The sequence below is a fragment of the Scyliorhinus torazame genome, chromosome 1 (assembly GCF_047496885.1).
Source record: "Scyliorhinus torazame isolate Kashiwa2021f chromosome 1, sScyTor2.1, whole genome shotgun sequence".
Classification (NCBI taxonomy): domain Eukaryota; kingdom Metazoa; phylum Chordata; class Chondrichthyes; order Carcharhiniformes; family Scyliorhinidae; genus Scyliorhinus; species Scyliorhinus torazame.
Window position 1 is genome coordinate 94,127,874 of NC_092707.1, and position 26,561 is coordinate 94,154,434.

Here is a 26,561-nt window from a genome sequence, read left to right on the forward strand (position 1 = left end):
GGCAGTGCATTCCATGCCCCCACTACTCTCTGGGTAAAGAACCTACCTCTGATATCCGTCCTATATCTTCACCTTTCACCTTAAATTTATGTCCCCTTGTAATGGTTTGTTCCACCCGGGAAAAAAGTCTCTGACTGTCTACTCTATCTATTCCCCTGATCATCTTATAAACCTCTATCAAGTCGCCCCTCATCCTTCTCCGTTCTAATGAGAAAAGGTCTAGCACCCTCAACCTTTCCTTGTAAGACCTACTCTCCATTCCAGGCAACATCCTGGTAAATCTTCTTTGCACCTTTTCCAAAGCTTCCACAACCTTCCTAAAATGAGGCGACCAGAACTGTACACAGTACTCCAAATGTGGCCTTACCAAAGTTTTGTACAGCTACATCATCACCTCACGGCTCTTAAATTCAATCCCTCTGTTAATGAACGCGAGCACACCATAGGCCTTCTTCACAGCTCTATCCACTTGAGTGGCAACTTTCAAAGATGTATGAACATAGACCCCAAGATCCCTCTGCTCCTCCACATTGCCAAGAACTCTACCGTTAACCCTGTATTCCGCATTCATATTTGTCCTTCCAAAATGGACAACCTCACACTTTTCAGGGTTAAACTCCATCTGCCACTTCTCAGCCCAGCTCTGCATCCTATCTATGTCTCTTTGCAGCCGACAACAGCCCTCCTTACTATCCATAACTCCACCAATCTTCGTATCGTCTGCAAATTTACTGACCCACCCTTCAACTCCCTCATCCAAGTCATTAATGAAAATCACAAACAGCAGAGGACCAGAACTGATCCCTGCGGTACGCCACTGGTAACTGGGATCCAGGCTGAATATTTGCCATCCACCACCACTCTCTGACTTCTATCGGTTAGCCAGTTCGTTATCCAACTGGCCAAATTTCCCACTATCCCATGCCTCCTTACTTTCTGCAGAAGCCTACCATGGGGAACCTTATCAAATGCCTTCCTCAAATCCATGTACACGACATCCACTGCTTTACCTTCATCCACATGCTTGGTCACCTCCTCAAAGAATTCAAAAAGATTTGTAAGGCAAGACCTACCCCTCACAAATCCGTGCTGACTATCCCTAATCAAGCAGTGTCTTTCCAGATGCTCAGAAATCTTATCCTTCTGTACCCTTTCCATTACTTTGCCTACCACCGAAGTAAGACTAACTGGCCTGTAATTCCCAGGGTTATCCCTAGTCCCTTTTTTGAACAGGGGCACGACATTCGCCACTCTCCAATCCCCTGGTACCACCCCTGTTGACAGTGAGGACGAAAAGATCATTGCTAACAGCTCTGCAATTTCATCTCTTGCTTCCCATAGAATCCTTGGATATATCCCGTCAGGCCCGGGGGACTTGTCTATCCTCAAGTTTTTCAAAATGCCCAACACATCTTCCTTCCTAACAAGTATTTTCTCGAGCTTACCAGTCTGTTTCACTCTGTCCTCTCCAACAATATGGCCGCTCTCATTTGTAAATACAGAAGAAAAGGACTCGTTCAAGACCTCTCCTATCTCTTCAGACTCAATACACAATCTCCCGCTACTGTCCTTGATCGGACCTACCCTCGCTCTAGTCATTCTCATATTTCTCACATATGTGTAAAAGGCCTTGGGGTTTTCCTTGATCCTACCCGCCAAAGATTGTTCATGCCCTCTCTTAGCTCTCCTAATCCCTTTCTTCAGTTCCCTCCTGGCTATCTTGTATCCCTCCAATGCCCTGTCTGAACCTTGTTTCCTCAGCCTTACATAAGTCTCCTTTTTCCTCTTAACAAGACATTCAACCTCTCTTGTCAACCATGGTTCCCTCACTCAACCATCTCTTCCCTGTCTGACAGGGACATACATATCAAGGACACTTAGTACCTGTTCCTTGAACAAGTTCCACATTTCACTTGTGTCCTTCCCTGACAGCCTATGTTCCCAACTTATGCACTTCAATTCTTGTCTGACAACATCGTATTTACCCTTCCCCCAATTGTAAACCTTGCCCTGTTGCACGCACCTATCCCTCTCCATTACTAAAGTGAAAGTCACAGAATTGTGGTCACTATCTCCAAAATGCTCCCCCACTAACAAATCTATCACTTGCCCTGGTTCATTACCCAGTACTAAATCCAATATTGCCCCTCCTCTGGTCGGACAATCTACACACTGTGTTAGAAAAGCTTCCTGGACACACTGCACAAACACCACCCCATCCAAACTATTTGATCTAAAGAGTTTCCACTCTATTTGGGAAGTTAAAGTCACCCATGACTACTACCCTGTGACTTCTGCACCTTTCCAAAATCTGTTTCCCAATCTGTTCCTCCACATCTCTGCTACTATTGGGGGGGGCCTATAGAAAACTCCTAACAAGGTGACTGCTCCTTTCCTATTTCTGACTTCAACCCATACTACCTCATTAGGGTGATACTCCTCGAACTGCCTTTCTGCAGCTGTTATACTATCTCTAATTAACAATGCCACCCCCCCCCCACCTCTTTTACCACCCTCCCTAATCTTATAGAAACACCTATAACCAGGGACCTCCAACAACCATTTCTGCCCCTCTTCTATCCAAGTTTCCGTGATGACCACCACATCGTAGTCCCAAGTACCGATCCAGGCCTTAAGTTCACCCACCTTATTCCTGATGCTTCTTGAGTTGAAGTATACACACTTCTCCGTGCCTGCAAGTACTCTCCTTTGTCAGTGTTCCCTTCCCCACTGCCTCATTACACGCTTTGGCGTCCTGAATATCAGCTACCTTAGTTGCTGGACTACAAATCCGGTTCCCATTCCCCAGCCAAATTAGTTTAAACCCTCCCGAAGAGTACTAGAAAACCTCCCTCCCAGGATATTGGTGCCCCTCTGGTTCAGATGCAACCCGTCCTGCTTGTACAGGTCCCACCTTCCCCAGAATGCGCTCCAATTATCCAAATACCTGAAGCCCTCCCTCCTACACCATTCCTGCAGCCACGTATTCAGCTGCACTCTCTTCCTATTCCTAGCCTCGCTATCACGTGGCACCGGCAACAAACCAGAGATGACAACTCTGTCTGTCCTGGCTTTTAACTTCCAGCCTAACTCCCTGAACTTGTTTATTACCTCCACACCCCTTTTCCTACCTATGTCGTTGGTACCAATGTGCACCACGACTTCTGGCTGCTCCCCCTTAAGGATCCTGAAGACACGATCCGAGACATCCCCGACCCTGGCACCCGGGAGGCAACATACCTTCCGGGAGTCTCGCTCGCGACCACAGAATCTCCTATCTATTCCCCTAACCATTGAATCTCCTACAACGATTGCTTTTCTATTCTCCCCCCTTCCCTTCTGAGCCCCAGAGTCAGTGCCCGAGACCTGGCCGCTAGGGCCTTCCCCCGGTAGGTCATCCCCCCCCCAACAGCATCCAAAACGGTATACTTGTTTTGTTTGGCCACGAGGGATCCCTGCACTGTCTGCCTGTTTGTTTTTTTCCCCCTGACTGTAACCCAGCTATTCTTGTCCTGTACCTTGGGTGTGGTTACCTCCCTGTAACTCTTCTCAATCACCCCCTCTGCCTCCCGGATGATCCAAAGTTCATCCAGCTTCAGCTCCAGTTCCCTAACACGGTCTTTGAGGAGCTGAAGTTGGGTGCACTTCCCGCAGGTATAGTCAGCGGCGACACCGGTGGTATCCCTCACCACCCACATCCTACAGGAGGAGCATGCAACTGGCCTAGCCTCCATCCCCTCTTACCTGACAGAATATAGCTGCCCTGTGGACTAACTAGATCTCCGCCCCCCGACTCTGCTCCCAGTCAGCTACACTTTCTGTAAACTCCTGGCTCTCTTCTCACTCTTTGCGGAAATGTCGGAAACAAAATGAAAGGAGCACCTTACTCCCTCCTCACCTAACTCCCTCGGTCACCAAACTCTTACTATAGCACTCAGAATGCACCAAATTCAGCACTCCCTCAGTCACCAAACTCTCACTATAGCACTCAAATGCACCAAATTCAGCACTCAGTGCAAACAAAGTCTGCACTGTAGGGATCACTTTTATACTGTGAATCTAGCCCCTGAAAACTGGCCTTATCCAATTAACTCATTAACAAGCTCCAGCTGCAAGTGCCTACAAGTAGAAGCTTGTTTAAAGCTGATTGAAAATTCACCTTCTTCTAAACCAAACAGCAACTTTTAAGTTAATTAACTAAATAAAAGAAAGACTAAACTTTAGATAAAAATGAAGCCTTATACTCCCTCGGTCACCAAACTCTTACTATAGCACTCAAAATGCACCAAATTCAGCACTCAGTGCAAACAAAGTCTGCACTGTAGGGGATCACTTTTACACTGTGAATCTAGCCTCTGAAAACTGGCCTAATCCAATTAACTAATTGACAAGCTCCAGCTGCAAGTGCCTACAAGTAGAAGCTTGTTTAAAGCTGATTGAAAATTCACCTTCTTCTAAACCAAACAGCAACTTTTAAGTTAATTAACTAAATAAAAGAAAGACTAAACTTTAGATAAAAATGAAGCCTTATACTCCCTCGGTCACCAAACTCTTACTATAGCACTCAAAATGCACCAGATTCAGCACTCAGTATGCACCAGCTTGTCCTGGAGCAACTGCACAAAGGCCACCTCGGAGTCGAGCAGTGCAGACGGAGGGCCCGAGAGGCTGTGTACTGGCCGGGTATCAGCGACGACATCGCCAACATGCAACTGCCCCACCTGCCAGAGGTTTCAGCCTTCACAACCCCGTGAGACCCTTCATTCCCACCAGTTGGTCACTTCCCCCTGGTCGAAGGTCGGTGTCGACCTATTTTGCGTGCTCGGCAGGGACTACGTTATTCTCATTGACTATTTCTCGAGTTACCTGGAGGTCATACGCATGCACGACACTTCATCATCTGCTGTCATCCGGGCATGCAAGGAGACCTTCGCTCGCCATGGCATTCCGCTCACCGTCATGTCTGACAACAGACCTTGCTTTGCGAGTCAGGAATGGTCTTCCTTTGCCACTGCCTACAACTTCACGCATGTGACGTTCAGTCCGTTGTATCCTCAATCGAATGGCAAGGCGGAGAACGGCATCCATATTGTTAAGAAGCTTCTCTGCAAGGCTGCTGATGCCGGGTCTGACTTCTGTCTAGCCTTGCTGGCTTATCGCTCGGCCCCACTGTCCATGGGCCTGCCGCCGGCTCAGCTGTTGATGGGTCGCACCATCAGGACAACTGTTCCGTCCATTCATGTTCCTGACCTCGATCATGCCCCGGTCTTGCGGAAGATGCAGCAACAGCACGATCAGCAGAAGGTGGCACATGATGCTCGGGCGACTGATCTTCCTGCCCTGGAGACTGGCGACAATGTCCGCATACACCTTCCGGATGGTGGCTGGTCAGCAACGGCTGAGGTTCTCCGCCAGGTAGCTCTCCGATCATTCATTCGTTCACATGCCTGATGGCTCTGTTTGCTGCCGCAATCGGCGGGCCCTTCGTTTGACTCCGCGCTCGCTACGACACTCTGCACCGGTGCCATGCCCTCCTGTTGCCCCTGATGTCGACTTTGTTGAGCTTCCTGCCACGATGCATTTTCCTCTCTCGCCCTTCGATAAGCCCATTCCTCAGTCGGTGGCTCCTGACCCACCCTTGAGGCGGTCAACCCGAATTCGTCGCCCACCTGAGAGACTGAACTTATGAGCCTGTTTTGGTTTCTTTTGTTCCATTGGACTTACTGAACTGATTTACAGTACTGTTGACATGTTTCTATTATCGTTCTGTGTTAGAGAGTTTGCATTTGTTCTGTTCTTGGTACACTTTTGTTCTTGTGTTGCACCTGACATCTTCCTATGTATATAGTTAGCCTCCTGTACATTTTGCAGTTAATCTCACACACACATATTTAGTTGCACCCAGTACACAATCTTATTTATTATCATGCAGGCACATATTTCTTGTGAAAAGGGGGGAAGTCATGATATCCAGATCAGCATATCATGGTGCAATCACACACACACTGATTGACAGGCATTTGGACCAACCAGCGCACACACAACATCGCAGCCAATCACTAGTGAGCACACGCACTATAAAAGGGGGAACACGAGAGTTCCCGCTCATTCTGGTAGGAGACAGCTCGGGACACAGAGCTTGCAGTGTGACACTCAGACATGGACAATGTGCTGAGTGCCTCACCAACATTAGTGATCGGGCTAGGTCCATAGGTTAGCTGGTAGCGAACGTACCCAAGTCTATAGTTAGTTGCATCTGTTAGTTAACATAATAAAATCAAGTTGTACCATCTACAGCTGTGTTGGCTCATTTGTGTATCAGAACACCCAACACGACAGGGTTCTTCTCGTATTACACTCAGTGGGTCCCAAACTATGCGGACAAGGCCCGCCCACTAATACAGTCCACTCATTTCCCCCTGATGGCAGAGGTCCAACAGGCCTTCACCTGGATCAGAGCTGATATTGCCAAAGCTGGAATGCACGCTGTAGACGAAACACTTCCTTTCCAAGTAGAAAGCAACGCATCGGACGTCGCCCTTGCCGCCACCCTCAACCAGGCAGGCAGGCCCGTGACATTCTTTTCCCGCACCCTCCATGCCTCTGAAATTCGGCACTCATCCGTCGAAAAGGAGGCCCAGGCTATCGTTGAGGCTGTGCGACATTGGAGGCATTACCTGGCCGGCAGGAGATTCACTCTCCTCACTGACCAACGGTCGGTAGCCTTCATGTTCAACAACACGCAGCGGGGCAAGATCAAAAATGATAAAATCTTGCGGTGGAGAATCAAGCTCTCCACCTATAACTACGAGATTAAGTATCGCCCTGGCAAACTCAACGAGCCACCAGACGCCCTATCCCGAGGTACATGTGCCAACGCACAGGTAGACCGACTCCGGACTCTGCACGACAGCCTTTGTCACCCAGGGGTCACTTGGTTGTACCACTTCATTAAGGCACAAAATTTGCCCTACTCTGTCGAGGAAGTAAGGTCAATCACCAGAGACTGCCAGGCCTGTGCGGAGTGCAAACCGCACTTCTACCGGCCAGTCCGCGCGCACCTGGTGAAGGCCTCCCGCCCCTTTGAACGCCTCAGCGTGGATTTCAAAGGCCCCCTCCCTTCCTCCGACCGACAAACGTATTTCCTCAGTGTGATCGATGAATACTCCCGTTTTCCCTTCGCCATCCCATGCCCCGACATGACGTCTGCCACCATCATTAAAGCCCTTAATTCTATCTTCACTCTGTTCGGCTGCCCCGCCTACATCCACAGTGACAGGGGAACCTCATTTATGATGGGCTACGCCAGTTCCTGCTCAGCAGGGGTATCGCCTCCAGCAGAACGACGAGCTACAACTCCCAGGGAAACGGACAGGTAGAAAGGGAGAATGGGACAGTATGGAGGGCCGTCCAGCTGACCCTAAGGTCCAGAAATCTCCCGGCCTCACGCTGGCAAGAGGTCCTCCCTGATGCACTACATTCCATTCGCTCATTACTTTGCACTGCTACTAACAGTACACCGCATGAACGCCTTTTTGCCTTCCCCAGGAAGTCCACATCCGGGGTATCACTCCCAACTTGGCTCACAGCTCCGGGATCCGTGCTTCTCCGTAAACATGTGCGGCTCCACAAGGCGGACCCGTTGGTGGAAAGGGTGCTCCTGCTCCACGGAAACCCACAGTACGCCTACGTGGCGTTCCCCGCCAGCCGCCAGGATACCGTCTCCCTCAGGGACCTGGCACCAGCAGGTTCAGCCCCTACACCACCCCTGTCGCCCCCCTCCCCTCCCCCGCCGCCCCCATCACCCCCCCAGGACCGTCCGTCCTCCCCCTGCCCACCCCTGTTGATGAAGAAGATTTCGGCACGCTCCCGGAGTCAACTTCGACCACAACAGCACCAACATCCACTTTGTCGATCCCAGAGGACAATCAAGGTGCCGGACCGGCTGAACCTCTGACCGGCCCACCAGATGACCAGAGACATTTTTTTTCCACTGTTCTGTAAATATTAAAGATTGCGAATTGTATATAGTTATCCACCACCCCCGCCGGACTCAATTTTAACGGGGTGAATGTGGTAAACTACTGTGTTCCTTATTAAGGGTTGTACGGTAGAACCTGCACTACAGGTTCACCTGGGCCCCTGCATTCTAGCTCCACCCAGGAGCCGGGTTATAAATATGCATGGCCTTCAGCTAGCAGCCATTTCGTCAGCTGCTGTAGGAGGCCACACTTCAGATACTAATAAAGCCTCAGTTTGAATTAAACTTCGTCTCCAGCCAAATTGATCGTGCCTCAAGGGGTGAGGACTCTGATGTCCAGCACCCCGCCGTCCGCGTGGGTCTTCTCCCACCTGTTGATCTTCTTACAGCATCGGGTGCCGGTCCTATTGGTCACTCCCCGAGCTGCCACTTCGTCCCAGGCAGCACTGACTGCCCTGTAGCTGATCTTGAGACCCTCAGGGGAACAGGGCATCCGGTCTGGCCTCGACCGCGTCCAGTAATCTGCCTAGGTCGGCATCCCTGAATCGTGGGGCTGGTCTTCTCAGTGGCATGGCTCTGAGCTGAGTGGGATTGACTGTGCAGGAGCGGTTTAAGTGCTGCTCTCAATTGTTCGCAGAGGGCTGGCGAGCACGGTCCCCAATCAGCAGGCAGGACCATCATTTGAGGCATGAAGCCTGTGGGGCCTCGTTAAGTGCACCAATTAACATTTTACAGCAATGCCAGCCTCACCGAGTGTCGGGAAGCTCACAGCAGTTACGACTTGCTATCACACTTCGAAATGTTTTGGTTAAATCACGCCCATCATATCTGTGCAACATCTCAGAGCTATTATCACCATCCTTGCTGACTTGCATTAGCTCTTTATTTCCAACATGGCAAATAAAAAAATCCTTGTACTCATCTGTATATCTTTTCATATATGGCCCCACCATATATCTACAATCTCCTCTGTCTGTATATCCCTACCCAAACCCTTCTTCCTCTTTCTGTTGTGCACCCCAATCCCTTGCTTCAACCCACAACTGATGGCATAGCGTTTAGCCATCTCAATTTTACTCCTTTGCATTCTCTCCCTCAGCATCTTATTCTCTGTACCCGTCTCTCAGCCTTTAAAAAATAATTTTAGCCCCCATTTCTTCAACTTAACCTGTGGTCACCCTTCCTATTATGTTTCTTCTTGGTTTGTTTTTCATTTTCATTTTAGCTTTGTGGTGGTATGTATTAGGGGTAATACGGTACACCACGTGTCGACAGGCTATTGGTGGAGGGATGCCAGGTCCTGATAGGATCTGCCACCTACTGGACTCCACCCAGAAATGCCGGTATAAGAACCCAGTTTTTCCCTCCATTTCCCTCAGCAGTTGCATTCTGTAACCACGCTGCTGGGGATAAAGTTCTGCTTAATAAAGCCTTCAATTGACATTACCTCAACATGCCTCGCGTCATATTGACGGTGCTACAATTTATTAAGCAGAATTTAAATTGAAGAAAACGACGTGGGAACATGGAGCTCCGAATCACCCCGGAGTGCCTGCGCATCGCACCCCAAGCAGCTAACTCGGCCTCTATCTTCAAACACTGGATGGCATGCTTTGAGGGCTACCTCCGAACGGCCCCCGGCACACCGACTGACGAACAAAAGATGCAGGTCCTCTATTCCAGGGTGAGTCCTGACGTCTACTCCCTTATCGAGGACGAGGACGGTTTCACCGGTGCCATCGCCGCGCTGAAGGATCTCTACATCCAGCCCGCCAACCAGGTTTTTGCTCGCTACCAGCTCGCCACACGACGGCAATTTCCGGGGGAATAGCTGGACGAGTTTTATAACACCCTGCAGATCCTGGGTCGAAACTGCAACTGCCCGGCGGTAACAGCGAGTGAATACACAGAGCTCCTGGTCCGCGATGCGTATGTGGCAGGTTTGGCCTCTTCCCAGATCCGCCAGAGGCTTCTGGAGAAGGAATCTCTGGGACTTACAGAAGCTCGGGCCCTGGCGGCATCCCTTGATGTGGCCTCGCGTAACGCCTGCGCCTACGCCCCCGACCGCACTACAGCCCTTGGGCTCCGTGGACCCCCGCTGAGGTCGACTCTCCGACCCCCCCCCCACCCCCGCAAACCTGCGCGGCCAAAACACCAGACCAACCGGGGTGCCCCGCTGCTATTTTTGCGGTCAGCTGAAACACCCTCGGCAGCGATGCCCGGCCCGCTACCTGCAAAAGCTGCGGGAAGAAAGACCACTACGCGACGGTGTGCAAGTCCCGCGGGGTCGCCACTATCTCCGGGGAAGAAACGGGAGCACAGACCCAGCCCCCCCCAGCGATCCACGTGTGACCAACGGACGCCGCCATTTTGGACCCCGGTCGCCACGAGGGAGAGATGGGCGGCGCCATTTTGTCCACCCCCGACCGTGCTCGATCCGTGGATGCCGCCATCTTGGCTGAAGGACCCTGACACAGACGGCCACATACTGCCTGATTACGATGCTCAACTTCAACAACCACGTCTGGCTTCGACGACCCTCGACCAGTCGCGGCCCCGGACGCTCCAGACTGCAACCACTACAGTCCTAGTGAATGGCTACGAGACGCCGTGTCTTATCGAGTCTGGGAGCACGGAGAGCTTCATTCATCCGGACACGGTAAGGCGCTGTTCCCTCGTAATTCGGCCAAGCACCCAGAAAACTTTCCTGGCGGCGGGATCCCACTCCGTTCAGATCACAGGGTTTTGCATCGCTAACCTAACGGTGCAGAAGAGGGAGTTCCGAAATTACCGGCTGTATGTCCTCCCCCATCTCTGTGCGCCCACACTCCTAGGGTTGGACTTCCAATGCAACCTCCAGAGTTTAACATTTAAATTTGGCGGCCCTATACCCCCACTGACTGTCTGCGGCCTCGCGACCCTCAAGGTTGAACCGCCTTCCTTGTTTGCGAACCTCACACCGGATTGCAAACCCGTCGCCACAAGGAGCAGACGGTACAGCGCCCAGGACCGAGCATTTATCCGGTCCGAAGTCCAGAGGCTGCTGAAGGAAGGCATCATCCAGGCTAGCAACAGTCCCTGGAGAGCCCAGGTGGTAGTTGTTAAGACCGGGGAGAAACAGAGGATGGTCATCGACTATAGTCAGACGATCAACAGGTACACTCAGCTAGATACGTGCCCTCTCCCCCGCATATCCGACATGGTCAATCGGATTGCACAGTACAAGGTTTTTTCCACCGTGGACCTCAAGTCCGCCTACCACCAGCTCCCCATCCGTCCCGGTGACCGCAACGATACTGCCTTCGAAGCAGACGGGTGGTTATACCACTTTTTAAGGGTTCCATTCGGCGTCACGGAGTCTCGGTCTTCCAACGAGAGATGGACCGAATGGTTGACCAGCACGGTTTACGGGCCACGTTCCCGTATCTCGACAACGTCACCATCTGCGGCCACGACCAGCAGGGCCACGACGCCAACCTCCAAAAATTCCTCCAGACCACCCATGCCCTGAACCTCACTTACAACAAAGAAAAATGCGTGTTCCGCACCGATCGTCTAGCCATCCTGGGCTACGTAGTGCGTAATGGAGTGATAGGCCCCGACTCTGAACGCATGCGCCCCCTCATGGAGTTCCCTCTCCCCCACTGTGCCAAAGCCCTGAAACGTTGCCTGGGCTTCTGTGGTAGTATGTATTGGGGGTCATGTGGGACTGGAAGCCCTAATGTCATTGGCTGACAGATCCCGGGTCCTGGTTGGCCGTTGACCTCAAGCTCCGCCCTGAAGGCGGAGTATAAGAAGCCGGAGTCTTCCCCCGCAGGCCAGTTTACTATCGGGCTGCGGGGGAACAGACACGCTTAATAAAGCCTCATCGACTTCACTCTATTCGTCTCATGGAGTCTTTGTGCGCTACAATTTATTAAGCGTGCCTAAAAAGGACTATGGAGCTCAGGATCATTCCGGAATGCCTGAGGATCAGCCCCCACGCAGTGAACGCAGCAACAGCCTTCAAGCACTGGCAGACTTGCTTCGAGGCCTACCTCAGAACGACCACCGGCCGAGTCTCAGAAGACCAAAAACTGCAGGTCCTGCACTCGAGGGTGAGCACAGAGATTTTCTCCCTCATCGAAGACTCGGACGATTTCCAGACGGCGTTCGCAGCACTGAGAAGTCTCTACGTTCGCCCAGTTAACCAAATCTACGCTCGCTACCAGCTCGCGACGAGACGGCAAGCTCCCGGAGAATCGATGGACGAGTTCTACGCCGCGCTGCTGATTTTGGGACGAGCCTGCAGCTGCCCGTCGGTGAACGCAAACGAACACACGGACATGTTAATGCGCGATGCTTTTGTGGCAGGTATGCAATCCTCCCTAATCCGCCAAAGACTTCTAGAAAAAGAGTCGCTAGGACTCTCAGAGGCACGGGCCTTAGCAGCCTCCCTAGACGTGGCCGCGCATAATACCCGCGCCTACGGCCCCGACCGCGCGGCAACCCATTGGGCCCCGTACGTACCCGTCGCGGCAAACCCCCTACCCCCCCCCCGGACACCCCACAGGCTTGCGCGGTCCAAACGCCGAGTCGCACCGGGGGCACCCGCTGTTATTTCTGCGGCCAGGCGAAACACCCCCGACAGCGCTGCCCGGCCCGCGCAGCTATCTGCAAAAGCTGCGGGGAAAAGGGCCATTATGCGGTTGTGTGCCGGTCCCGCGAGGTCGCCTCCGTCCCGGGAGCACAGGGAGCCCTGCAAGCAGTTTACGCGCCCCAACCCCCCCCCCCCCCCAGCACGCCAGGTACGACCCGCAGGCGCAGCCGCTCTGGGTCCCGACCACCGCGGTCCCGGGAGAACTGGGAGCCCTGCACGCCGCCTACGCTCCCAACCCCCCTCCCCGCAGCCCATGCATGACCCACCGCCGGCGCTACCGCTTTGGGTCCCGGCCAACACTCTCCACGGAGAGGAGGGAGTTTTCCGCGTCCCTAACGCCACCCTAACCCCCACCCCGCGCCCCACGCCTGACCCACCGGCGCCACCTACTTGGGCCCCGACCACCGCTGTCCCCGGCGAGGGAGCTCCGCACGGTCCCAGCGCTCGCGGCCCCACGCCTGACCCTCCGGCGCCGCCGACTTGGGCCCCGACCACCGCTGTCCCCGGTGAGGGAGCTCCGCGCGGTCCTAGCGCTCGCGGTGAGGGAGCTCCGCGCGGTCCTAGCGATCGCGGTCCTAGCGCTCCCAGCCCCCCCAGCACACCATGTGCAACCCGCAGATGCCGCCATTTTGGGTCCCGGCCACCACGAGGGGAGGAGGGGCGCCGACGTGCGACCCGCAGACGCCGCCATTTTGGGTCCCGGCCACCACGAGGGGAGGAGGGGCGCCGCCATCTTGGACCGCCCCAGACCTGTACGATGCATGGGGGCGGCCATTTTGTCCACCCCCGCCGCCATCTTGTGACCCCCAGCCACGTGCGATGTATGGGGGCGGCCATTTTGTTCATCCCCGCCGCCATCTTGGACGGCAACAACGGACCCCACTCCACTACTACAACCACGGCTCACTTCGATTACGCTCGATCAAGCCCGGCCCCGGACACTCCAGACGACGACGACAACGGTACTAATAAACAGCCACGAGACGCCATGCCTACTCGACTCCGGGAGCACGGAAAGCTTTATACACCCTGACACGGTAAGACGCTGTTCCTTGACCACCTATCCCAGCGCACAAAAGATTTGCCTAGCTGCAGGATCCCACTCCGTACAGATCCGGGAATTCTGCATAGTTACCCTAACGGTGCAGGGGAGGGAGTTCAAAAACTACAAACTAAACGTCCCTCCCCAACTCTGTGCCCCCACCTTGCTGGGATTAGATTTCCAATGCAATCTACAGAGCCTTACGTTCAAATTCGGCGGCCCCATACCCCCACTCACTATCTGCGGCCTCGCATCCCTCAAGGTGCAACCCCCGTCCTTGTTTGCGAACCTCACCCCGGATTGCAAACCCGTCGCCACTAGGAGCAGACGGTACAGCGCCCAGGACCGGACCTTCATTCGGTCCGAAGTCCAGCGGCTACTAAAGGAGGGCATAATCCAGGCCAGTAATAGTCCCTGGAGAGCGCAGGTGGTAGTAGTGAAGACAGGGGAGAAACAAAGGATGGTCATTGACTATAGCCAGACCATCAACAGGTACAAACAACTAGACGCGTACCCTCTCCCCCGCATATCCGACATGGTCAATCGGATTGCCCAATATAAAGTCTTCTCCACCGTGGACCTCAAGTCCGCCTACCATCAGCTCCCCATCCGCCCAAGTGACCGCAAGTACACAGCCTTCGAGGCAGACGGGCGATTATACCATTTCCTACGGGTCCCTTTTGGCGTCACAAACGGGGTCTCGGTCTTCCAACGGGAGATGGACCGAATGGTTGATCAACATGGGTTGCGGGCCACGTTCCCGTATCTCGACAATGTAACCATCTGCGGCCACGATCAGCAGGACCACGACGCCAACCTCCAAAAATTCCTCCAGACCGCCAGAGCCTTGAACCTCACGTACAACGAGGACAAGTGCGTTTTTAGCACCGACCGGCTAGCCATTCTGGGCTACGTAGTGCGCAATGGGATAATAGGCCCCGACCCCGAACGTATGCGCGCACTCATGGAATTTCCCCTCCCACACTGCCCAAAAGCCCTGAAACGCTGCTTGGGGTCCTTTTCGTACTACGCCCAGTGGGTCCCCCAGTACGCAGACAAGGCCCGCCCCCTAATACAGACCACGACCTTCCCTCTGTCGACAGAGGCTTGCCAGACCTTCAGCCGCATCAAAGCGGATATCGCAAAGGCCACGATGCGCGCCATCGACGGGTCCCTCCCCTTCCAGGTCGAGAGCGACGCCTCCGACGTAGCTCTAGCGGCCACCCTTAACCAAGCGGGCAGACCCGTGGCCTTTTTCTCCCGGACCCTCCACGCCTCAGAAATCCGCCACTCTTCAGTAGAAAAGGAAGCCCAAGCCATAGTGGAAGCTGTGCGACATTGGAGGCATTACCTGGCCGGCAGGAGATTCACTCTCCTCACCGACCAACGGTCGGTAGCCTTCATGTTCGATAGTGCACAGCGGGGCAAAATCAAAAACGACAAAATCTTAAGGTGGATGATCGAGCTCTCCACCTTCAACTATGAGATTTTGTATCGTCCCGGAAAGCTGAACGAGCCGCCCGATGCTCTATCCCACGGCACATGTGCCAACGCACAAATTAACCGCCTCCAAACCCTCCACGAGGACCTCTGCCACCCGGGGGTCACTCGGTTTTACCACTTCATCAAGTCCCGCAATCTCCCATACTCTTCAGAGGAGGTCCGTACAGTCACAAGGGACTGCAACATCTGCGCGGAATGCAAGCCGCATTTTTTCAGGCCAGATGGAGCGCACCTGATTAAGGCTTCCCGCCCCTTTGAACGCCTCAGTCTCGATTTCAAAGGGCCCCTCCCCTCCACCGACCGCAACGCATATTTTCTTAATGTAGTGGACGAATACTCCCGCTTCCCTTTTGCCATTCCCTGCTCTGACATGACCGCGGCCACAGCCATTAAAGCCCTGAACAGCATCTTCACACTGTTCAGTTACCCCGCATACGTCCACAGCGACAGGGGGTCCTCTTTCATGAGTGACGAGCTGCGCCAGTTCCTGCTCAGCAAGGGCATAGCCTCAAGCAGGACGACCAGCTACAACCCCCGGGGGAACGGGCAAGTAGAAAGGGAGAACGGCACGGTCTGGAAGGCCGTCCTACTGGCCCTACGGTCCAGGGACCTCCCAGTTTCAAGGTGGCAGGAGGTCCTCCCGGACGCTCTCCATTCCATCCGGTCGTTATTATGTACGAGCACTAATCAAACGCCTCATGAGCGTCTCCTTGTCTTCCCTAGGAGGTCCTCCTCTGGAACGTCGCTGCCGACCTGGCTGGCGGCCCCAGGACCCATCCTGCTCCGAAAGCATGTGCGGGCACATAAGGCGGTCCCGTTGGTCGAACGGGTTCACCTCCTCCACGCGAACCCCCAGTACGCCTACGTGGAGTACCCCGACGGCCGACAGGACACGGTCTCCCTGCGGGATCTGGCGCCCGCCGGCAACACGCACACCCCCCCGACACCATCAACCCAACCCCCCCCTTCCTGCCACCGCCGCACCCCGCGACCGCCCCCTTCCCAGGAGGATCGGTTCCCCTCCCCTCAGCACCGACCAAGAATCAAACCCGAGCTGAAACGGTACGGCTCCTGGAGGTGACAACACTAGTACAAGCACCACCACCACCGCCGGGGCTGAGGCGATCGACACGGACGACCAGACCGCCTGACCGACTCGTGGCGTCGATGTAAAACAAATATGGACTGTTCACAAGAACATTTTGCTTTTCTTCCTATCCCCTCTGTAAATAGTTGCAACAGGACGAAATTGTCCAATACTGTATTGCCATGTGAATGTTTTGTCCTCCCAGGACCAGCCCTGTAAACCCTTACCACCATACGAAGCATCACCCCGCCGGGTTCATTTTTGACAAGGGGTGAATGTGGTAGTATGTATTGGGGGTCATGTGGGACTGGAAGCCCTAATGTCATTGGCTGACAGATCCCGGGTCCTGGTTGGCCGTTGACCTCAAGCTCCGCCCTGAAGGCGGAGTATAAGAAGCCGGAGTCTTCCCCCGCAGGCCAGTTTACTATCGAGCTGCGGGGGAACAGACACGCTTAATAAAGCCTCATCGACTTCACTCTATTCGTCTCATGGAGTCTTTGTGCGCTACAGCTTCTTTTCTTATTACGCCCAGTGGGTCCCCCAGTATGCAGACAAGGCCCGTGCACTAATCCAGTCCACTACTTTTCCCGACGACAGAGGCATGCCAGGCCTTTAGCCGCATCAAAACGGATATCGCAAAGGCCACGATGCGTGCCATCGACGAGTCCCTCCCCTTCCAGGTCGAGAGCGACGCATCGGATGTAGCTCTGGCGGCCACCCTCAACCAAGCATGCAGACCCGTGGCCTTCTTCTCCCGAACTCTCCACGCTTCAGAAATCCGCCACTCCTCAGTGGAAAAGGAGGCACAAGCAATAGTGGAAGCTGTGCGACACTGGAGGCATTACCTGGCCGGTAGGAGATTCACTCTCCTCACGGACCAACGGTCGGTTGCCTTCATGTTCGATAATGCACAGCGGGGCAAGATTAAAAACGACAAGATCTTGCGGTGGAGGATCGAACTCTCCACCTTCAATTATGAGATCTTGTATCGTCCCGGAAAGCTGAACGAGCCATCCGATGCCCTATCTCGCGGCACATGTGCCAATGTACAAGTGGACCGTCTACAAGCCCTCCACGAGGACCTCTGCCACCTGGGGGTCACTCGTTTCTACCATTTCCTTAAGGCCCGCAACCTCCCTTACTCCGTCGAGGACGTCCGAACAGTCACCAGAAACTGCCAGATCTGCGCTGAGTGCAAACCGCACTTTTTCAGGCCAGATAGAGCGCACCTGGTTAAGGCCTCTCGACCCTTTGAACGCCTCAGTTTGGATTTCAAAGGCCCCCTCCCTTCCACCGATCGCAACGCGCACTTCCTGAACGTCGTTGACGTTTCCCTTTCGCCATCCCCTGCCCCGACATGACCGCGTCCACGGTCATTAAAGCCCTCGGTACCATTTTTACACTGTTCGATTTCCCCGACTATATCCATAGCGACAGGGGGTCCTCCTTTATGAGTGACGAACTGCGTCAATTCCTGCTCAGCAGGGGCATAGTCTCGAGCAGGACGACCAGTTACAACCCCCGGGGAAACGGGCAGGTAGAAAGGGAGAATGGAACAGTCTGGAAGGCCGTCCTGCTGGCCCTCCGGTCTAGGAGCCTCCCAATTTCCCGCTGGCAGGAAGTCCTCCCGGATGCCCTTCACTCTATCCGGTCCCTGCTGTGCACCACCATGAATCAAACGCCTCACGAGCGCCTCCTCCTCTTTCCTAGGAAGTCCTCCTCTGGAACGCCACTTCCGACCTGGCTAGCAGCTCCGGGACCCATTCTGCTCCGGAAACATGTGCGGGCGCACAAGTCAGATCCGTTGGTGGAACGGGTGCATCTCCTTCACGCCAACCCGCAATACGCCTATGTGGAGTACCCCGATGGGCGACAGGACACGGTCTCCCTGCGAGATCTGGCGCCCGCGTGAGCTACCCACACCCCCCCAACGCCAATCACCACCTCCTCACTCCCGCCGGTTCATCCCGCAGCCACCCCCTTCCCGGGGGGTTCGGTTCTCCTCCCAGACCCGCTCAGGAGTAAGGACACAGGGGACAGCGCTATGCTCCCAGAGTCGACGGGACTCGAGCCAGCGCCATCACCACCACGCCCGAGACGATCGGAAAGGACGACCAGGGCGCCCATCCGGCTCATCGAATCACTTTAACTCTCAACGTTTTCAGTTATTGTGTCTTGCTATTGTTATGGCATCATGCTGACCCTGTTTGGCCCGTTGGCCCAGTTGAAGCGATAATTTTGTGTTTTGTTCAAAGTTACGGCACAGTACCGACTCTGTAAACCCCTAAAACCATGCAAACCACCATCCCGCCGGGTTTTTTTTCAACAATGGGTGAATGTGGTGGTATGTATTAGGGGTAATACGGTACACCACGTGTCGACAGGCTATTGGTGGAGGGATGCCAGGTCCTGATAGGATCTGCCACCTACTGGACTCCACCCAGAAATGCCAGTATAAGAACCCAGTTTTTCCCTCCATTTCCCTCAGCAGTTGCATTCTGTAACCACGCTGCTGGGGATAAAGTTCTGCTTAATAAAGCCTTCAATTGACATTACCTCAACCTACCTCGCGTCATATTGACGGTGCTACACGCTTCCTGTGAAGTGCCTGATGGTTTTATTATGTTAAAAATGCTTTATAATTGTGAGTCATTGTTGTTATTGTTCCACAGTCCACTGAGATAGAGGTGCAACCCTAATGTTTTTGATCCCCAAATCTTGCTTTGAACCTGACAGTATCTACCCTGAGAAATTACCCTGAAGCCCCTTGGTAGAAATGCAATATTTCTGGAATATAGCACCTTTCTGTGGTATTTGCAAATGTATCATTTTATCTCTTGTAGCTAGCTGAATGAGCAGGTGAATAATATGATTTAGGATAGCTGTTTGATGGCCGGTGCTGACATGATACGCCGAAGGGCCTCTTTCTACACTGTCTGACTCAATGACTCTATTTGAATAGCTGCCTAACCTTAGCCTGTGTTCTCCAGCTGTTAGGCCATCATGGGCAGAGACCAAGAGCAATGCTTCCCAAACTGTTTTCAAATATGGTCCCATTTCAACACTTGAAGATTTACATGATCCCCGACATCACTCAAAACAAAACAGAAATAAAGCAGCAGCATATAATTATTAAAAGTTCACATACTGTAGATCAACAGATAATGCATCATATAAATATGAAAATCTATGCTTTTAAAGTACTTTGTAAAAAATTTATTTTATGTACTCACCAGTCCACTTCTTCATATGAGCTGCTGCAGCTCATGGCCTTTGGATACTATTGATGTTAGCATTTACATTCAGCATTACTGATCTATAACAACATTACCCTAAGGTTCCCTAAAGGCCATCATGAGATGAGTCAAATAAATATTTAATTTTCTGCTGAGGATTTCAAATGACACAACATAATGTTTATAGTTCCAAGGGCTGCAGTTTCACAATGGATTTTGCTACAGATAATGGAGCTTTAAAATAAAATTGATTTAATTCACAAGGTAATGCTCTTATATGAAGATGGAGCCATGCCCCTTCCAAAAGAACAGGAATCGCCAAATAAACACAATGAAAATTGATAAATAAAATTTCAGCTTATTTTTCTCAGTTAAGTCAAATCGAAGTCAATACGAATTATACATTACACAGTGGATGCAATTATATTAGGTTCCGCTTTATTTCAAGGTTGCGTTCTTGTAATCCGTGGTGAATGTTCTATTAGAATTGTATAGACCATGACAATGTCGACTTTCATCACAATGTACACACTGTGATCAGCCCTTTCTCCAACAACTTGCACATTAGCTTATCCCATCCTCATCCTCTCTACACACACACGCTCTGACAATCCAAGCCCCAATGCCAACACATAGAACTTGTTGTTTAAAGTATTAGCACTGGACGGGAATCTCTTTTTGGACTTTGCAGAGACACGGAGAGACCAAGCAGGGTCAGACACTGCCTGGACCTTGTTGCCTTTGCAGGTAGCAGTCTCGGAGGAGGGGAAGCCCGCAGATCCATTTGCTGTTCCTGCGACCCCAATTGGGGTTGTGACCCACAGTTTGGGAGCTGCTGGCCAAGAAGTTCACAAAGACAATTAGATCCTAACAAAGGTCTACTCTTCTGTTCAACTTAATGTAAGCAGTTTTCAATCTAGGCTTATGTCTTGGGATATAGTCCTGCATGCTGTGCTGACAAGTTATATGTGGCAGCATCATTGTTTCAGATGTCCTCGACCATGAAGATGAGAAAAGTTTTCTTGATGAAAAAGTGAAATGTTACAGTAACATTGCAGCCTGCCACCTGAATACCGGAAACTTAGAGGAGGCCTTTTCCTGCTGTGATATTGTCTTGCAGCATCAGCCTCAGCATTGCAAAGCCTTGTTCAGGAAGGGCAAGGTAAGATCTGTCCTGGACATTAAATTTGTTATCCAAATCTGATTACGCATTCATTAAAAGCTTTTGTTCTGGACTTTTAATAGACATGTTTGAAATGTATTCTTTATAAATGTGTACCATGGAGTAAGATTTGCAAATTTGTTGTAGCCACTAATGAATTAATCCAAATGGACCACTGACTGAATGATCCGTGGATGAAGCAGTAGGAAGATGTTGGAGATAAAGCAGGGAAAAGTGGCTCACAACGTTCACTTTGGCATGGTGGCTAGATAAGAGTCCTCCTGTAGGAACAACATAACTTGTTAGAAAAGCCTCTTTTTTTAAGAAATTTGACAAGATTGAGAGAACCCCATTGAAATTCAGACCAAGTGAAAAGTGAAACAAGTGATTTTGTTTTTGAACAGTCTTCCAATGAGTACATCCACAGTTCCTCGTCGTGAAAAAATAATTTGTACTTAACCTCAGAACTAACTTCCTTTGTGTAAAATGCTGCTGGTATTATTGTGTAGAAATGTGCAGGATCTAGATATACTTTTCCAATTTTTTCAGGTGCTTGAACTGCAAGAGAAGTATTTCCTCTCAATCAAATTTCTTAGAAAGGCTTCACACGTGGAGCCTGCAAATCAGGTGAGTGTAATCTCAGTGCTGCTCTGATACTGGTCCAAGATGCAGCTCCCAGACAGGAATTAATGTTTACAAATTTGCTGCTCATGCTTGTGTTGTTCCTGATTATTGCTGCTTTCTTTAAGTCTGCTGGTGGTCAGTGTGGTTTGCTCTTGGTGAATTTTGTCTCTCAAATGATACTGGCCCTTGAATGCATGTTATGACATTGTGTGACTGTGCCTCAATCATTCTGCCAGTCATGATCGTACTTTATGATTTGTGCTCTGTAAGGCACTCAGCACCTGGTGAATGCATTCTGTACAGTTACTTTAATACAGACACTTTCCCTGATTCAAATTCTGACTCACTACCATACTTCAGCTCGTTCGCAACATTTACACCAGGTTTGTCCAAACCACAGCCACAAAGCCACTTATGTGGCCTCCAGAGCAATTGTTGAAAATGCTGGTAAGACGGTCAGTGAGTTTGAAGATTTCTGCAGGGGACAGCTCCTCCAATCAGAAAGTATGTTTACTGACTAGAGAGCATATTAATCGCTCACTACAACCGGAATCATAGAAACAGACTGAGCAGAATCATAGGCAGCATAGTTGTCAGGTGCAGAACCATGACATCCATACTCACCATGGGTGCACTCACCTAGGATATCTAAGGTTAAAGGACAACTTATTTATTCAACAATCTAAAAATAGTATTATCATAGGTGGACCCTCCGGTCATCTAAATCAATGGCATCGAGAACTGGATGGTTTCCATAATAAATGGTTGATTTGGTATTCTAGTTTTGTGCCTCAACAGCAAGTGGAAAATCAAGCTCAATGTTTACTTTAAGTTGTCGGCTTTTTTTACAAGCAAATAATTACATCAGCACCCGACTTGCCAAATCTCACTAACTACTGATCGGTACAAAAATAGAAATTCATTGAATTAGATGTTGCATCTTTTTTATAATCTGATGAACATTATCAAATTCTCGATAGCCTTTATACGCTCATATGATAGGGGTGATTTTCTGCCGGGCAGCTTTGCTTACTGCCAGTGCTCAACTGAAATTCCAGGTGCATTGTGTATGATTTACCAACCATTAAATTGGACACATCACATGTCCAAATTTCTGATACACACAGCCAGTGGGCGAGTCTCCCTGCCAGGGATGCATAGTCAGAAGATTAAAAAGTACTTCAAAATGATATATCAGAAAGGGCAATCCAACATTTTCAATTGCTGTTTGTTCCTGCAGGAAATTGAGAGGGAACTGAAGCTTGTTTTTGACAAATGGGCAGAAAAATCAGAAGGTACCAGCAATGCTAAAACAAGGAATGCATGTCCACTGTTCTTGGTAGGTTCAAAATTACTTTTCTATATAATGTGAATAACCCGGTAGTCACATATGGTACATCTTCTGCCTGTTGGTTTTGATATTCTCATAACAGGTCAACCTACCAACATAAAACAGCAAAACCTCTCAATTACCAAAGACAACTTAAGTGATGATGTGTTGCTCATAATAGTAAATGTTGGAGGAGAGTTGAAGCACCTTTGCTCCATGGCTCACTGTGCTGTAACTGGCCTGGGAGTGCCTCAGGCTGTAGTTGTGAATTTTTGTTTCCCTTCAGTCCGGATGAAATGATCAATCGAACACCAAGTTACTTCAACAAACGTACGTTTATTCACGGCTGGGACTTGAGCACTGTACATCAGAGAGTCTACAGTAGCAAGTCGAAATTAATACAGCAGAGTTATTTATATCTCATTAAATGACAATGTTTCCTTCCTAAGGACAGCCCCCAAAGAGGAGGCCTGAGAATTACAGCATTCTGTGGCTCTCAGCTAAAATATAGTTATCTGTAGAAGTAGAAACGATTCCCAAGGCCGTGTTTTGTTACTGCAAACTGTCTAGCGCAAAAGCATAAGCGATAACAAAATGCCTTGAAATTCCATTAGACTAAAAACTCTGTTTGACATTTCATTTTCCCATCAAGCTCTATTCTAGCTTCAGACTAAAAACTCTGTTTGATATTCTATAGCTTGAGCCATATTCTCATAGTAGGCGCCTGAAATAAAAGAAATAAAGCCGTGCATTCATGTAGCATCTTTCATAACGTTCAGACATCAAAAGCACTTGACAGCCAATGGAATACTTCTGAAGTGTAGTCACGACTGTCATATAGGAAACGTTGCAGTCTATTTGCACACAGCATGTTCCCACAAAACATAATGTGTTAACAACCAGATAATTCATTTTTGTGATGTTGTTTAAGTGATAAATATTGGCTAGCACTGGGGGTGTTGGATAGCTCATTTGACTGGTTGGCTGGTTCGTGATACAGGGCAGCGCGGTGGCGCAGTGGGTTAGAACTGCAGCCTCACGGCGCCGAGGTCCCAGGTTTGAGGGGCTGTTTAGCACAGGGCTAAATCGCTGGCTTTGAAAGCAGACCAAGGCAGGCCAGCAGCATGGTTTGATTCCCGTAACAGCCTCCCCAAACAGGCGCCGGAATGTGGCGACTAGGGGTTTTTCACAGTAACTTCATTTGAAGCCTACTTGTGACAATAAGCGATTTTCATTTCATTTCAGGGCAACGCCAATAGTGTGGGTTCAATTCCTGTACCTGTTGAGGTCATCCATGAAGGCCCTGCCTTCTCAACCTTGCCCCTTGCCTTAGGTGTGGTGATCCTCAGGTTAAATCACCACCAGTCAGCTCTCTCTCAAAAGGGAAGAGCAGCCTATGGTCCTCAGGGACTATGGCAACTTTCGTTGGCCAGTACACATGCCATGGGATCTTTCACATCCACCTGAACAAATTGGCAGAGCCTCAGTTTAACATCCCACCTGAAAGACAAAACCTCCGACCGTTCATCACTCCTTCAGTAGTCCACTGGGTCCAGGGATCCAGCAGACCTCCGACTGCTGCCTTGCCTGGGGACTCCTGCCTCCACCTGATGTACACCAGCAGCAGTGAGGTGCTCACCAGATTGTGCCCCAGAAGCCTGACCACTAACATTTCCCACCGAGATGTGTGTGTCTCTGGTGGAGGGTGGGATGACAGCTGTGCCGTGACTATAACAGTTGCATCCTCAGAGCTCTCTTCCGAAGTGTTCTCCTCGGAGTCGGGAAAGTGGGCTGCCTGGGATGGGCCGGCGTCGTTGGCTGATGGACCTGCAGGAGAATGGACATGTGGTCAGTGGGAGGGATGGTCAGTCAGTAAGGCAATCACAACTCACGTTTGACAGGTCCTCTGGGTGGAGCCTGGTGGTCCCTCACCTCTGAGGCGTCCGCCAGCCTCTGCGTGGGTGACCGCCCTGTCCTCGGCCACACCAGTCACCTCCAGGGCCCACTCCTTTAAGAAGGTAAGAATTCTCACTCCGGCACTCCACCGCCAGTCTGAGCCCACTCCCACTGATTATGGGAGGGCTTTTCCTGAGGGGACACATAGGGCATCATTAGCCACATTCTTTGATTCACAGTTATTGGGGGGGGGGGGGGGGGGTGGTTTGTGAAGGGAGGGTTGGGGTGGAGTGCGTGTTGAAGGGATGAGTGAAGGAAGTGCTGAAGGGGGGGGATGGAGGGAGGGTTGGGAGTCGCCTGGGGGGATGCTCTCTTAGGGGGTTGGGGGATGGGACGCTGGTGTCTACTCACTCTGGCTGACCGATGTAGGTCGTTGACCTTCTTATGACACTGGAGGCCCGTCCTCCTGGTCACACTGCCCAAGCTGACTGCTGCCGCCACCTCGGCTGCCTTGTGGCTCACCTTCCAGGACCCTCAGGGGAACAGGACATCCCTCCTGGCCTCCACTACGTCCAGGAACCTAGCAGGTCAGCATCCCCGAATCTTGAGGCCGGTCTCCTCGCGCCATTGTTGGGGGCTGGCTGGGATTGGCTGAGTAAGTGCAACCAAAGTTCTGCTCGGCATTGTTAGAGGGGGGCTGGCGAGCGCGGTCCCGGGGAATCAGCTGGCGAGCCGGCATTCGGGGCGGGAAGCTCGTGAGGCCTTGTCAAGCGGGCCAATTAACGTTGAATAGTGTTGTCGGCCTTGCCGCGCCGAGCGTCCGGAAACTCACGGCATTTCCTGCTCGCTACAGCACTTGGAAATCTTTCCAGAGAATCGCACCCAATAAGTCCCAGTCGGGCCTAGCAGAATTGTGGTCCCTGTCTGGGCCAGCTTTTACATAGCACAGTGTGGAGCTCAAGCTGGGTGGAAATCCTTCCTCTGTCCACTAGCGGGGAAGCTTGTATTTCATGAATCCCATGGGATGATCAATGAGGATATCCCTGTGGGCCTTGTGAGAGTTATTACATCCCCCTCAAGTCTGAAGGTTCCCCTCCAGTGGCCAGCTGAGGGCGTCTTCTTCGTCGCCTCGCGGGTGGCTGCGCCTCTGCCAGTGGCGGGGCCAAGTGGGGAGAATGTGCAAATTCCATACAGTCACCCAAGGCTAGAATTCAACCTGGGTCACTGGCGCTGTGAGACAGCAATGCTAACCATGCTGCCCTAATCCTCGAGCTGGTGGTGGGCATCCGGTTCATGTCCAGTGACTTGAAGTGGCCATCTACGAGGACCAGAAACATAGATCCAATGAATGGCCCGGCGATGTCGGTGTGCAAATGAACTTGGGGCATTCCCTGGGATGGAGCGAAGCCGACGGAGGGAGCTTCTGGTGTTCCTGGCATGCCAGGCACCGTTTTACCACGCTCTCAATGTCACCGTCGATTCCAGGCTACCACACATAGCTTTTCACTGGCATCTTGATATTCAAGGTCCCAGGGTGTCCACTATGCAGGTTCTGTAGGAACATCTCTCTACCCAGCGATCATGCGAGCTCCCCATTGGAGGATACCGTCCTCCACACTGAGCTCCTGCTACTTCATGATGTCAGACTGTAGCTCTGCTGGAGAGACTTCTCTGTAACCTGCTTTGCAGGATGATGTGGCGTAGTTTTTCCAATGTGCAATCCCTCTGGGTCCATTTACAGATTTGTGCGGCCATCACAGGCAGAATGTCCATAAAGTTCATTGTTGCCAGGACCTCATCCGTTACCGGTGAAACGGGGAGCTCACAGGCAGCAGTAGACTGAGGGTGTTTGCTATCTGTACACCCGTCCGCTGCTCAAACATGTATTCGTAAGCCGCTAATGACGACACGCTGGATCCAGGTTGAGGCTATGGGAGGAATCCCCTTGTCATTCTTGAAGAGACCCAGCAGGGGCTTATGGTCACTTATGATAAAGAAGTGTCACCTGTAGACATACTGATGGACATATAACATACAGTGGAGAAGGAGGCCATTTGCCCA

General features: G+C 51.6%; 1 protein-coding gene across 1 annotated transcript in view; it reads left to right on the top strand.

The window, feature by feature from the left end:
- Positions 1-26,561, top strand: part of LOC140429566 (peptidyl-prolyl cis-trans isomerase FKBP8-like) — an 83,651-nt gene that overhangs the window by 38,555 nt on the left and 18,535 nt on the right. The window contains exons 5-7 of the mRNA XM_072516740.1: positions 20,478-20,650; positions 21,200-21,277; positions 22,515-22,613. Coding sequence (XP_072372841.1) covers positions 20,478-20,650; positions 21,200-21,277; positions 22,515-22,613 — 350 coding nt within the window. The remainder of the gene's footprint in view (positions 1-20,477; positions 20,651-21,199; positions 21,278-22,514; positions 22,614-26,561) is intronic.